Here is a 15,172-nt window from a genome sequence, read left to right on the forward strand (position 1 = left end):
ACAACCACATTATTCTGCTACAGGAGCATCACCATGCAGTAACTCCTGGCAGCATTCTGTAGTACTCCTAGGTCCTCAGAGAAGCCTTCTCCTGCAGCAGATGAGAACAGAGACCCACAGCTGGACAGTGTGAGGAAAATGAGAACACTTAGTCCTAAGCATAATGTCTCTGTCAAATCCTTCCCCTCAGGGCTCAGGGGATCCCGGGAAGAGGAGGCAGAAAGCTTTTAAGAGCCGGGGATGTCACTAAGGAAACAAGTCCTCTACACCACAGCAGGACTGACACACATAAACTCACAGAGACTGTGGCCGTGTACACACTGGTCTGTGCCAGACATGGTCCGGGCATGAGAGGAGAAGTGAACACATGCCCCATCCCTAGCCCAGAAGCAATGTCTTTATTTTTTTCTTTTTAAATTGTGCTGGGGATTGAACCCAAATATGCAAAAGTGCTCCAGTACTGAACTACATGACTGCTACAGTCCTGCCAGGCTGTGCTTCTAGTCAGCCGCCCTGGAGTGGTAGATGCATGATTTCAGTAGATACATAGTTACAACCCGTTATTAAGGCCTTAAACTCACAAGACAGTTCAACTACACTCGGAAGTCTTTACCCCTAACCAATGATCAAGCCACTAAATTGGAGCATGCATCCATGTAACTCACTCATAAGTCATTAAAATGTTGATTGTCTTTTGTCTGCGAATAGTGGTGCATATATATATAATCCCAGTGTTAAAAAGGCTTAAGTAATAGGAACATGAGTTTTAGGCCTTCCTGTGCTGTATAGGAAGACCCTAGGTAGAGGAGGGTGAGAGGAAGGCAAGGAGGGTGGAAGGAAGGGAAGGAGGAAGGGAGGGAGGGAGGGAAGAAGAAAGGAAGAGAGGAAGGGAGGGACCAAAAAGGATTTTATTCCTTTCTCTCAACTTCTAGGCCATTGTAATTCTATTTAACTTTTCTAAAATGCTCTTTAGAGGACAAATCTCATAAAATAAGTCTCAGGTAAGAACCTTGTATGACCTAACGAATTTAGGAAGTAGCACGGTTCCTGATGTGTTGGGTGACAGGAACCCCATGTGCTTTGCTCTCTCCCTGCAGTGATGTTTCCTGCTAACACAGATACAGGGCAAAGCTGTAAATGAGTCTGCACAGAGCAGGAAGAGGGGAGGAGCCACGCCCGGACCTTCTCCAATCCCAGAAGTTCACTAATAGTAACCTGGTGTGTGCTGTGGTCTAAATAGTAACCTGGTGTGTGCTGTGGTCTTGCTCTTCAGGTCAGTGGGGAAGAAGTCGTTGAAGCTGTGAGCCCTGGGGGAAAATGCCCGTCTTCTCAGGTGACGGAGTCAACAGACGGCACTGAAACCAAAGGTGACTTTCAGATTAGCCCTCCTGTTACCTCCCATGCTAGCACAGCTTCCGAAGGAAAGTTTGTTGTGCAGATGTCCAGTAACCTCTCTCATCTCTAGGCTAACGTGACTTAGGAGCTTCAGAAGACAATTTTTGCCTTTGATGTTTCCTGCGTGCTGTAAAGCGGCCTGCATAGACTACCAGGTGCCTTACAGCTCCAGATTTTGTATTGAGGATATTTTATTGGGCCTATTATATCCTTAAGCTTCAGAAGATAACATCTTTATTATAATTATTAGTGAATAATTTGACATTAATTTTATGAAGTAAGCATCGGATTGTTAATATTTCATGAAAAGGTATATCCAATATGGATTTCCATTATTTGTTTCTATGCTGCATTTGTGTGCTTGTTGGTGACAGCAGCCAGCACACGTAGGCTGGCAGGACTAGGTCACCACGTCTGTCCTTCACAGGAAACACTTAAAACTGCAGAGCATCTGGCATCTTAGCACTGAGACTGTCCCTTTCCCAGTAGTTTAAAAATAAATCGCTGTTTTTCAAGACTCTGACTCGCAGGATGGCGACATCTATGATGATCCACAAGAAGCTGAGGTTATCCAGTCCTTGCTGGATGTTGTGGATGAAGAAGCCCAGAACCTCTTAAACCAGACTAAGGCCACCAGAAGGGCCTATTCTCCAGGTCAGTGAACCCAGGAATTCAAGCACATGAGTACGAGAAAGTTAGTCAGTAAAACTGAAATATATTATCAATATCGTCATCATTTTTTTAGAAATCGTTTTCAGAAATAAAATAAAATGTATTGTCTTTCCCATGTTGGTTTGTGGGTGAGTTAGTCACTAATGAGACTTAGAATTCATCGTTAGGGGTAGTCGGTGTAGCTGTGGGTAGAGTGCTTGCCCAGCATGTATGAAGCCCAGGTTCCGTGCCCAGCACCGTGATGCACACTACAGTCCCAGCACTTGGGGTGTGGAGGCAGGGGCATTGGAAGTTCATTATCACCTTCAGCTACGTGGCAAGTTCAAGGCCAGCCTGGATACGTGAGACTCCATCTAAAAAGGGAAAAGTATCATTATGTCATAGCTTCTGTTTATAAACATATTAGTCTACACTTTTCCCTCCAGTTGTCAGTAAGGCAGTGTAAAGCATGGCCATTTCATAGATAAACCTCACCAATATTCTACACTGAGTATCATATCCCTTCCTCTTAGCTTTCCCTGTTGGGGCATTGGTGTGGTCTGCTTACTGCCTTCTTTCTTGGGGAAATAAAGTTTTCTGCTGCCTTAGTACATCTCTTAGTTTCTCTTGGCCTGAATGTTTCTCCCCCAGATCCATTGAGGACAAATGGGGAGGCACCAGAAGGAGGCACAGATACAGACTGTGATGGTTCTCCGTTACCTGAGGATGGCCCTGAGGTGAGAGCTGTACCGGCAGGAATAGCTGAGGGTACTGCACTTCACTAGAATTCTGTTTTAGCCCAGAGGACAAACGATGGCAGTGTTACTTCTGTTACTGACAGGTTATTGCTTGGAGGGCAGGAGAGGGAGTCAGAACTGAGCTGGCTTAGCCTCTAGAGCTGTCAGGCACCCACCTCCATGCTTACACAGCACTCAGACACACAAGGGTATAGTCACCATTTGCTTACAAATCTGTATGGATACCAAGATGCTTGTGGCTTCTGAGTATTTCTTAATGCATAAAAATCATAGAAACATTGTCTCAGTATTCTATTCTCTAGAGGGTTTATTTTAAGTCGGTCTTTTATACTATCATAATATTATATAAAGTTATACCATAGGCTCTTTGAAAGGTTTCATGACTTTTATAAGTCGTAACAATGTAATTAAATTTCTACTACAGTATTTTAAAACTGACTTCTCTTTTACATAAGAATAAATAAAGTTTTTCCTGCCATTTAAAAATTGTAATCTAAAATATCTTTTCTCTTAAAAAGGAGAAAAAGCATAGTATTTATATTCTTCATTATAATGACCTATAATAACAAATATTTGTTAGAAAACTTTATTATATGGATTTATAGGATATATTTTAATTGTAAAAATTACTTTAAATGTGAGAGTTCATTAGTGTAAAACTCCCTCTTAATCTCCTCTCCCTGCTCATCTTTTCCACTGCTGTGAAAAGAGCACATGGCCAAGGCAACTTACAGAGGGTTTATGTAGGCTTTCGGTGCCAGAGGGCTCAGAGTCAGTGTGGAGGAGAATCCTCTGGGCTAGGGGTCAGTGTGGAGGAGAATCCTCTGGGCTAGGGGTCAGTGTGGAGGAGAATCCTCTGGGCTAGGAGTCAGATGGAGGAGAATCCTCTGGGCAAGGAGTCAGTGTGGAGGAGCATGAAGCTTGAGGGCACCCATCTTAAGCAGAAAGCAGAACAAACTAAAAATGACAATCTTCGAACTGTGAAAGCCACCTCCAGTGACACACTTCCTCCAGCAAGGCCACACTTCCTACATCTCCCCAAACAGCACCCCAACTGGTTACCAGGTATCTAAACATCCAAGATTGTGGGGACATCTCATTTGAACTACCAGTTATTAATAAAACTTGGATTTCTACCTACCCTTCCACAGCGCATATGAAGTCCAAGGTCAGCAGAACTGATCACATGGTGCCTGGAAAGGGTCCATCCGTCATCTTATTACTTTATGTCCCATCACATTGTCATAAATCACATTTTCATCTAACAGTTGTTGATGCCCTCTTTCCACATGAGTGCACACACATTTGCCTCATTTTTTCTAATATTCTATGTTCTAGTATATAGATTAAATCAGCTATCTTCCTGGAAGTTGTGTTTACTGAATAACAGTGTAACAAAGGTTCCCATGTCTGTACTATGAAATCATAACTCTCATAAGTCAATGTATTTTTTTTAAATCAAGACAGGGTTTCTTTGTAGCTTTGGAGCCTATCCTGAAACTAGCTCTTGTAGACCAGGCTGGCCTTGAACTCAAAGAGATCTAACTGCCTCTGCCTCCCAGATGCTTGAATTAAGGGCATGTGCCACCACTGCCCGGCTAAGACAATTTTTAAAATTCAAATTGTTCATCTGGTGTGACCACATCACAAGTCCCACCATTTTCCTTGTGTCCTTGCTACCTAAGCATTTCCCAGGAGCAGGTGCTTGAGTTGCAGCCTGTCTGTATCTGGAGAGGATTAACAACAGAATTGTTTTCTCACAGTCTGAAGGCCAGTGTACCAGGGATTCTCACTCAGCCTCCCTTTGACTTGCAAATGAACAACATTCTTAGCTGGACCCTTCCCTCTTGTAAAATACCAGTTTATTGATCTGCAGGCTCACACCTGTGTCCTTACCATGCCTGTGGCCTTACACCTGTGACCTTACCACACCTGTGACCCTACTATAATTAATTACCTCTTTAAGGCACCACCTGCAGATTCAACCAGGTGGGTGTCTAGGCAGACAAGTCCAGGACCTATATTATATACACTGAAACTACACAAAGAGCATGGAAAGTTTATTTCTCGTTCTTTAATAGCAAACTCTAAAATTAAAATTCTCTCCAGAATCATCCATAAATTAAGTATGGATCTGTAAAATAATTTAACTGTTTTTAATGGGAGACAAGGTATCTGGTAAAAATGATTATAATGATCCAGGAAATGGGCATGTGAAACTATCAGAGATGAGTCAAAAAATTCACATTCATAGAAAGAGAATATTTCTACTAATTATCACAAAAATGTTTTGTAATTCATTTTCCCAAAGTGCCATGAATCCTAGAAGTTCTACTCTGAGAAGGATGCTCAGGGCTGGGGAGATGTTCATGTAGTGTCTATAAAGCATGTGCAAGAGCCTGCATTCAGACCCCCAGTACCTGCATAAACACCAGAGTGCAGCCCAGTGCTGGGGACGGAGAGAGCCCAGACCCAGGGAAGGGAAGCTCATCACCATATCCCTGAAGCTCAGTGGGCTGCCAGCATAGCTGAGTTCATGAACTCCAGATTCAGTGAGCCCCCGTCTCAAAACATAAAGTGGAAAGCAACCATGGAAGACACTGGGCATGAGCCTCTAGCTTCCACATGCATGCTCACACACACACACACACCTATACACAGTGCACCTTCACCCACTCACACATATACCCACGTGTGTACACACATGTGTACACATTAATACAAACACCTACATAAAATGCACATTCAACAACCCACACATACACCGCCACACAATGTACACATGTGCACACATGCATACAAACACCTATGTACAGTACACATTCACCCACTTACATATACCCACATACAATCCACAGACTTGCACACATTCACACACCCACATGAACACCTAGATGCAGTACACACACACAAATACATAATGCTTAAAACCAGATACGTGGGGCCAGGCTGTCTGTAGTAATAAATTAGCGCTTCCCATGTAAGTATACTTTGGAATCATTTTCAGCCTAAGCTACAAAATGGCTCAGAGGTTAAGACCCAAACTCCGTCCTCAGAGCCTATTTGGGGAAACTCACAGCCTCTGAAACTCTAGTTTCAGGAATTCTCACATCTTCTTCTGGCCCCTGGGAGTACCTGCGCTCAGCATGCACACACACATAATTAAAGTAAATCTTGTCTTAAAAAGAATTCTTGAGCAAAGAAAGTAATCACTTTAACAAACAGAACTTCATGGGCACTGGCATTGTCTCAGCCACTTCTGAGAGTGTGTTACCTGAGTGTCGTGTGTGTCTTTGTGATAGGAGAAGAATAACACAACATAAAAAGTTTTCACAGAAAAAAGTTAACCACTGAGAGATGGCTCAGTTCGATTCCCAGCACCCACAAACTGGGAGGTTCACAACCATCTATAACTCCAGATCCAGGGGATATGGTGCTCTTCTCTAATCTCAAAGGCATCAGGCATACACACACAAGCAAAACACTCACTCACATGTAGCATAAAGTGAATAAATCTAAAGAAAAATTATTAAGCTTTTGTTTACTGAGGTTTCTGTCCTGCCCGGTTCCCACAGTCATTAGTCTCAAAGAAATCATATAGAGGTCTACATTAACTATAAACTGATTGGCACATTATCTCAGGCTTCTTATTAACTTTTATAACTTATATTAGTCCATTATTCTTGTCTGTGTTAGCCACATGGCTCAGTACCTTTTTCAGCGAGGCAGTCACATCTTGCTTGCTCTGTGGCTGGACCAGGACTGCAGAGGAATGGGCTTCCTTCTTCCCAGAATTCTCCTGTTCTCATTGACCTGCCTCTACTTCCTGCCTGGCTACTGGCCAATCAGCGTTTATTTAAGATATAATTGACAAGATACAGACCAGTGTCCCACAGCAAGCGTTATGAGATTGGTTTTATTGCAGGGAACTAGTCTGACTTTCACCTCTCTCCACTGTAGTTGCTGAACGGCTGTGAAGAGAGCAGAGGAAACCCAGTCAGTGAAAGGTAATGTTTTCAGTGTGTGCAGCTCTTTGTTCTTTTATTTCAGTGAAACGAATTTTTTGTTTTCCAATAAAATTATTGATTAAATTATGGAGCCATGTTTAAATATAGATATGTCTTTTTTTTTTTTTTGAGACAAGATTTTAACACAGTTCTGATTGTCCTGGAACTCTGTAGACCAAGCTGGCCTCATACCCACAGAGATCCACCTGAGTGCTGGAATTAAAGACAGGCACCACCACATCCAGCATGAATGTTGCTCTTCAAGATTTGTTACAAGTAGATTCTCTTGATTTAAGAAAATGTCTACCTATTGTTCAAAAAAAAAAAAAAAGAAAAAACAGTAATACACTCTTACCCATGGTGTTTTAAAAAAAAAAAGGGGGGGAGGGTTCAAAAGAAAAGATGCCAGAAATGTTGACTCCTGCTAAGAATATGGGTGATTTTTACTTTTTTAATTTTTGTCTGTATTTCTGTACTTTCAAATTTTTAAGTTTTATTAATGAGAAAATGAAACCAGGGTCAGCAAGATGGCTCAGCAGCTAAAGGTGCTTGCTACAAAGCTGGTGACCTGACTTCAGTCCCTGGAACCCACATGTTGGAAGGAGAGAGCCAACTCCCGAAGATGGCCCCCACTGTGCACTGTGGCATGTGTGTAAACACACATCAATATTAAATAAAATATAATAAAAATATTTCAAATAATGTGAAACCAAGAATGTTAGGTAATTCTTTTTTATTATTTTGTCTTGTTCTTGAGAGAAGAGTGTAACTGTTGCTTCAGCTGTGTAGACCAGACTGGACTTAAACTCATGGAGTTCTGGTTTTCTCTGATCCCCAAGTGTTGGGATGAAAGGCACTAACCACCACCCTGGATCTAAGACGTTCTAGTACATTGAATCCCACAAAAATTCTCTCTTTGAAAATAATTTCTAACATAAATAATTTTTTGTGATATTGTATGTTGAAGAAATATTTTTTCAAAAAGAAATATTTTATAGGTGTGTATGCATATAATCTAATAACAATGATTAAACAAATTCTGTTTTATATTTGACAGTAATCAGACAATGATGTATGTGCATTTTTCTAGAAAGGCAGGATGACATTAAAATTTTGACTAAGCTGGTAAAGAAGGAAGATACTTAACTGATAAAGTCATGAGGGGTTAAAGAAATGGCTCAGAAGTTAAGAGCACTTGGACTTTCCCAGAGAGCCTGAACTTGGTTCTTAGTAACCACATCTATCAGCACTCAACTGCTATAACTCCAGCTTCAGGGAGTAACCCTCTCTTCTTGCCTCCTAGGATACACACAGTCTTCTTAAAAAATAACGAAACAGCTTTGTACCTAATCTTCAGCAGACATCCAAAAAGTAGAGTACTCTTTATCGGACAATAAGGAAGAAAGGATAGCAAATTAGTTTGTTCTCATGGGAAGACAATTAAAAATACCACTAAAATATAGGGTTTTTTTTCACATTACTGATTCTTAAATGTGCTTTTTGTTATTTTATGTCACTGAATCCACGAAGAAATATAGTACACTATAAGCTAGCAGTTTGATTTTAAAGAATTTATTCCAACTTCTATAAGAGAATCTTCTCATGATGACAAATAATGGTGACATTGTTTATGTAGAAAACGCCGTTTAAAAATGATAAACTGGGGGAGGGGTACTGTGATTCCACACAGGTGGTCAAAAGAATAAGAAAAGAAAGAAATGCCTTGTGAGTAGTTGACTTAACTATGTCCTTGTAGACAAGGTGTAGGCCCTCATGGGTGCTGGAGAGGGGGCTCAGCGTTACGACTGTATACTGTTCTTCCAGAAGGCCCAGGTTCAGTTCACAGCATCAGCATGGGGCACCTGACAACTGCCTGTAACTCCAGCTCCAGGGTAGACAGACACATGAGAGACAAGAAAATACATTAACCTCATGGGTGCAGAACTTGCAAATAAGTGTGAACTGCAGCCCACAATGAGTTGGAGCAGAAACAAAAAATATTAGAATCTTGGTGCAACTGTAGACTGGAGTCTGGCTCCTGGCAACCACGTCAGCTCACAACCTCCAGTGACTCCCTTTCTGCATTACCTGCTGCCGTCCTCTGACTTCCAAGAGCAGCAGGCACATGCCTGTTGCATGTCCAAACACAGACAACACACTCATACACATAAATAAATCAGAAAAAAAAAACCAACAGAATAATTGCTGCTTCCATTTGATCTTTTGGGAGACTCTGTGCCCTGCTTTAACGGTGTATACTGGTACTCTCAGACAGAGAACCCCACTTCATTCTCCTGACTATCAGAAAATGAAAACCCTGAGATTTTACCGTATGTACACCTAAACACTAATATTCTGCCTAGTTTCCATTCTCTGATCACCTCACCAAGGATGATCTGGGAGCCAGCTTTCCATGGCCATAACAGAGCACCTGGAGTAAATCATACTGCAGGAAGAAAGGTCCCCTGGAGCCTCCATTTCATAGGGTTCAGTTGATACTGCTTGGCCCTGTTGCTCTGGATCTGTGACCAGGTAGAATACCATGGCACGGTGTGTGGGGGAGCAAAGACAGGAGCTGCTACCCCAGAGCCCCTTCAGGAGCACATTCCAGAAACCTCACGTAGGTCCTGCTGTCTCGTGAAGGCCGAAAGGCTCCCCATGTACTGTTAGCTGTGAACCAAGTCTTTCGCCCATGGGAATCATAGAAGACAACACTGTCTGTCTACCCCCAAAATATTGAGAACTTGTGCTGAATTTCATCACATTGAGTGAAGTTAAGACTATTTTCACCCATAGCCACAGCTAAAGATCATGTTTCCTTCACAGGGATCCTTTAAATAACCTCAGACACACCTACATGGTGTAGTCGTGAGAGGGAGGACTGGAGAGATGGCCCAGTCAGTAAGGTGCTTTGTTCGAGAGCCTGAGTTTGAGCCTTAGACCTCACTGAGTGTGGTGCTGTCTGCTGTAGTGAAGCCCTGGGGAAGTAGGAACAGGCAGATCTAGAGCTGGCTGGCTGGCAAGGTTCAAGCACTTTTATCAACATGTGACTCCTCTTTCATATGTGTGCATACATGTGCGAGAGTAAGTATGTACTATGTGTGTAGGAGCAGAGGTCTATCTTGGGCAAGTCACATGTTGATAAAAATAATGCCATCCTTGTTGACACAAATGAAACCATCCCTGAAGGGACTCCTTGGTCTCAGAGTCAGCGACCTGGAGTCTGTCTGCAGCTAAAACTGCAGTGCACTTCAGTTCATTTCCTATCTACCAGACATCTCAAAAGTTGTGCATTGGGGACCTCATTTAGTTTAGAGGTTCTCTTGTTTAATTTTTGTTGGTATTTTAGACAAGGTCTTGCTTTGTTGTTCACGCTGGTCTCTAACTACAAGGTTCAAGTGATCCTCCTGCCTCAGCCTCCAGAGGAGCTGACGGCACAGAGAGTACTACCATACCCAGTCTGGATTTTTTTTTTAATCAGAAAGTTTATTTTAATTTTTACATGTATCTGTTTACTGTGTATGTGCAGATTGCTGCACACATCACAGGTGTAGCTGTCAGAGCAGCTGAGGCAGCTCCCATCCTTCCATGTGGGTCCCAGGGGTGAACCTGGGCCATCAGGCCCACTGAGGAGTCTCACGAGCTCAGCAAGTGTCGCAATATTGTAGTTGTTATAAAGAAGAAAAGTGACTTGAATCGTGATATTTAAAATTAGCTTGGAGATTTTGCATTTCAAATGTGTTTGTTGGCACAGCGTACCTGAGGCATCAGAGGAAGGGACATGTGCTGAAGACGGAGTAACACGGGGAAGCAGGGAATTCCCAACAGAGACAGCAGACCATGGAGACTCCAGCAAAGGCAAGAATTTTATTACTGTTTTTGTTTTTGTTTTTTTTTTTTTCATTAAAAACAGTAGTTAGGGAAACTTAGTAAAAGATGCTTTCCACGATGTACGGATGTTATTTGGTCATATGTGTGTGCTCTTTGGTTTTATGAATGAAGCTAAATCACATAGACATTGACTGTGGTTATCAGAACCAAGTTGTTTGCATGGTTGGATCCTAAAGCTTCAGTGGCATAGGGTAAGTCACAAAGTATATTGAGAAACCAAAGGGCTCGTCTTAGTTACTGTAAAACTGGTGGACTATGTGACGTGCAGGAACTCCAGTTACCCTTGGCAACCGTCCTCTCGGGACCAGTGGAGAGACACTAGGGCTTCACTCCTCTCTTCTCGCACTTTCTAATGCTATATCGCTGTTATGAAGGGTGGAGTTTGATTATTTGAAGTCTATTCTACTTAGAGTTTATATTACTGTGATAAAATACCTTGACCAAAAGCAACTTGAGAATGGTTTATCCACCTTAGACATTCTGGTCATGGTCCATCACTTGGGGTCAGTGCAGGAATTCCAGGAAGGATCCCAAGCAGAGGCCACAGAGGAGCTGCTTACAGGCTTCTCCCCAAGGCTTCCTCACCCTGTTTTCTTAGAGAACCCAGGAGCACCTGCCCGGCAGCAGCACTGCCCACAGTAAGCTGAGCCCTCATGTGTCAATCAAGAAAATACACTACACACATGCAGACTTGCCTTCATGTCAATCTGATGGAGGCATTTTCTCAGTTAAATTTCCCTCTTCCCAGATAACTCTGACTTGTGTCAAGTTGAAAAAGACAAACAACAACAAACACCAAGCACAGAGCCCTGGTATTTTTGTTTATTTGTTTTGGTTTGCTTTTGATTTTTGAGATAGCCTCACTAGTTTCCCTGGCTAACCGGGAATTTGTAACATTAACCAAGCTGACCTTGAACTCCCAGAGTTCAGCAGCTTGCCTCTGCTTCCTGCATGCTGGATTAAATGACTTAATGTTTTAGAAGGAATTCGTGGCTTGAACCCTTTTTCTGCTTAGGTAGACTGTTGTGCACAGTGCTCCCACGGGCTCCAACCACCCGTGCTCGTTCACCGAGCTGCTCCGCCCCGGTTGCCTTCACACCCTGTTATAAAGAGTACATCACCACTAACCATGCCCCAGCCAGACGCTGAGCTTTGGGGTCTTGCCCAGCCTGTGTTCCCCGTGGTGCTCAGCACCCCTGCCACCTGCACGGTAGCTGCACCATGTCTGCGTCCTGACCAGTCAATGAGTTATGGAGTCTTCCTCTGCCTGCGTTGGTAGTTTGACTGCTGTTATGAATAGTCCATACAGCAGACACTGGCTCAGGCCGGGCTCTGCCAGAGTCCTTGTTTAATTCAACTCCTGAATAGCCCGAGAAAAGTACTCTTCTGCAGGGAGAACAGCGTCACAGGCCAGGACTTCAGCCTGGAATGCCGAGAGTGGGCTGAGAAGGAAGCCTGTATTCTGAGCAGTCTCCTGATGTGTGGAGCCTGATGTCAGCGTCTCCTTCTTCCCCAGCCTAGATTCTAACGAGAAGTAACAGGGAACTGGGTGGGGTTTCTATCGGAAACCTTCAAGGGCCTGCCTTACAGGTTTTTACTCAGGGTTCAAAAAGAGAAGCCAAATACGCGTAGGAACTAAAAAGTCTGGTGGCTGTAGGAAAAAGTCTTCTCTCACACCTTGTTTCTATTCTTGTGCTCTTTGTTTTTCTCTCTTTATTCTGCTGCCTCTACCCTATTTTTTCTGTCCTAATTGTCTATAATTTTGTTGCTCTAATTAGAGCAAAGACAGAGAATTCTCTGTCTCAATTCTAATTCCAGTTCTCTGTTACAATGCTCTGTTCCAGTTCATTCTTGTTCTAGTTATTTGACATTTTTTCTTTCTTCTACTTCTCCGTCTTATTTCTTCTCATCCTATTTCTTCTACATTCTTATTTCTATCTCTACATTGTTATTCTACTTCTGCTGTTACAAATTCCCAAGCATAAATACATCTATTCATTAGTAACTTGTTAGTAATAAAAAAAAATCTACAAAGAAAATTCTCCGGGACATGGGCATTCTTTGAAGATATATAGCAATACTTACTACTAGTTTGTAGCCAACCACAGCTGCAATTGTGGGGGGTGGGGGGTCCCCAGCCATCTTTTAAGAGGGCCACTACAGGTTACAGGGAGAAAAATAAACCATAGAGATCTAAGGAAAAGACAAAGAATACATGCGTTATTTTACATTTCTTAAGTGTGATTAATAATATCTGGACATGATTAGTCAGCTAAGTGCTATTGATCTCTTGAAGGGCTAAGATAGAACAAGGACAGACACCTGCAACACCATCCTAATTCATCCTAAATCCTCTGAAGGGCTTAGGTCCTACAAGGACAGACACCTGCAATTTCATAAGTAAAATCCGTGAAAGTTCTATTTGTGATCCGTCCAGAAGGACGCATGTCTGGATCACTTGCTCCGTCAGTCAGGCTAAGGATAGAGAACAGGCTTCTAAGTTTCTCACCCTAATGTGGAGAACATAGTATAGAGAGAAAGTCATCCTTTTGACCATCCACAAGTATTGTGTGCCCATAAGACTGAGATGTAACCATGAGAATACATGTTCATATTACATGAAAATTCACAGTAACGGGGAGATACCATAGCTGTTGTTGCACAAGCGAAATTACAGATGAAAGCAACGGTTTTTGGAGTCAGTGGTACTGCTGGCTTTGCCGGGCAGGGTTCCTCTATCTGAGAATAATTTCTCAGGTGGGTTGACATCCGCATCATCAGTTGCTATGAGCTGTAATTGTGTCATGCTCCCACAATAGCTCATGATAAATGATCCTGACAGTTTCCCTAATATAAATAGTGCCATTAAACCAGCAGAAAAGAATATGTGCTCTTTCCAAAAATATGAATAGCTGGGAGTCGCAAGCCTTGCAGACTTGGGAGCAGTGGCGCTGTAGCTCTTCAGTGCTGGGTAAAGCAGCTGTGTGGTCACAGAGCCCGGGTGGACAGTGGCTGTTAGCCAGTCAGCCACGCTGCTTTACAGAGACGCCCTTTGTGTGGGACGATGGCGAATGAGAACAGGCGCAGGGAGCTCTCCTATTCCTTGAGCCCGCTCTGGGGAGAACTGAAGAGTCCTCTGGTCCTCTCTGATAGATCGCCCCTTTCTGACAAATGAGGAGCTGGCTGCCCTGCCAGTGGTCAGAGTCCCTCCGTCCGGCAAGTACAGAGGCACTCAGCTACAGGCCACCATCCGCACACTTCAAGGCTTGCTTGATCAAGGGGTCCCTGCTCAGGAGCTACAGGTAAGTGACATGTGCATTTATTAGATGGAGAACGTGTCCTTGCTAGCCCAAGGGTTGGAAAAACTTCCATGTCTTTGGAAATACTGATCGCTTTGCAGCACTACCCTGAGTGGCTGACTGACTTCCGCCTCTAGAAACACCGCCTTTTCATATCTAATTATGACTAAGCAGGATCATATTAACTAGATAGATTTTTCTAATATTTTCCATTCCTCATATATAAAGTCTTTTTAATAAAAATAATCTGGTTATGATAACATATGCCTATATTCCCAGCTCTTGCTAATTGAAGACAAGAGGTTCAGGAATTCAAAGTCATCCTGGTTTCTGCAGGGGGGTGTGTTGGTACAAGGAGTTGCTGCAACTAGACATGGCCCCTCTGGGGTATGCATGCCAGTTTGCAGCCCTTGCTCCTGCAGTCTTATGGCAGGAGAAATGCAACCCCACTGTGGTTTGTGGTAACCTTGTCCCTGTCCCTCAAACCATTGGCTTCGTTGCTCACTCTTTCTTGTCCCTGAAAGGAGGCACCAGACCAAGAGCTGCTGCTGTGTATGTGCCTGCACTCTAAAGGTTCCCTGGGACCACTCGGGAGCTAGGGTGTCCCCCCCCTGGACCACTCAGGAGCTGGGGCGTACCCCCCGGACCACTCGGGAGCTAGGGTGTACCCCCCTGGGACCACTCGGGAGCTAGGGTGTACCCCCCTGGACCACTTGGGAGCTGGGGTGTACCCCCTGGACCACTCGGGAGCTGGGGTGTACCCCCTGGACCACTCGGGAGCTGGGGTGTATGCTCCTTCTCTCTAAATCTCATCTTGTAGAGACGAGATTGTCTTCTTTAAGGTGTGGGGTTGAACACTATCACAGAAGCTCCAGCACGTCCTCTCTAATGTAGAGCTGTGTTCCCCTCCCCAGCACCTTACTAACTTGTAAAAGGCATGTCGCCATACTTACTATTTCCATTTTGCTCTTGGGAGCTGTAAGTTCCCTGAGAGCTATAGCTGTCGCTTTACTTGTCACAGTGCCTTGCATGTCTACAGAAGAGGCAGTCAGCATGTCTTTTTTGAGTGAGAAGATGGATGAAAATGAGAAAGAACTGACCATTGCACAGTGGACTGTCTGACAACAGCAATACCACACACCGTGGCCAGTGACCCTACAGATCACACTGT

The 15,172-nt window shown here is 43.4% G+C and overlaps 1 protein-coding gene across 6 annotated transcripts in view; it reads left to right on the forward strand.

The window, feature by feature from the left end:
• Positions 1-15,172, forward strand: part of Ptpn13 (protein tyrosine phosphatase non-receptor type 13) — a 180,333-nt gene that overhangs the window by 156,043 nt on the left and 9,118 nt on the right. For all 6 annotated transcript variants that reach the window (XM_050155706.1, XM_050155709.1, XM_050155711.1 and 3 more), the window contains 6 exons: positions 1,274-1,367; positions 1,912-2,049; positions 2,698-2,783; positions 6,765-6,811; positions 10,566-10,669; positions 13,856-14,004. In XM_050155706.1, coding sequence (XP_050011663.1) covers positions 1,274-1,367; positions 1,912-2,049; positions 2,698-2,783; positions 6,765-6,811; positions 10,566-10,669; positions 13,856-14,004 — 618 coding nt within the window. The remainder of the gene's footprint in view (positions 1-1,273; positions 1,368-1,911; positions 2,050-2,697; positions 2,784-6,764; positions 6,812-10,565; positions 10,670-13,855; positions 14,005-15,172) is intronic.

This window comes from Alexandromys fortis, unplaced genomic scaffold, assembly GCF_014885135.2.
Source record: "Alexandromys fortis isolate MF-2015 unplaced genomic scaffold, M_Fortis_MF-2015_v1.1 scaffold_87, whole genome shotgun sequence".
Lineage (NCBI taxonomy): Eukaryota > Metazoa > Chordata > Mammalia > Rodentia > Cricetidae > Alexandromys > Alexandromys fortis.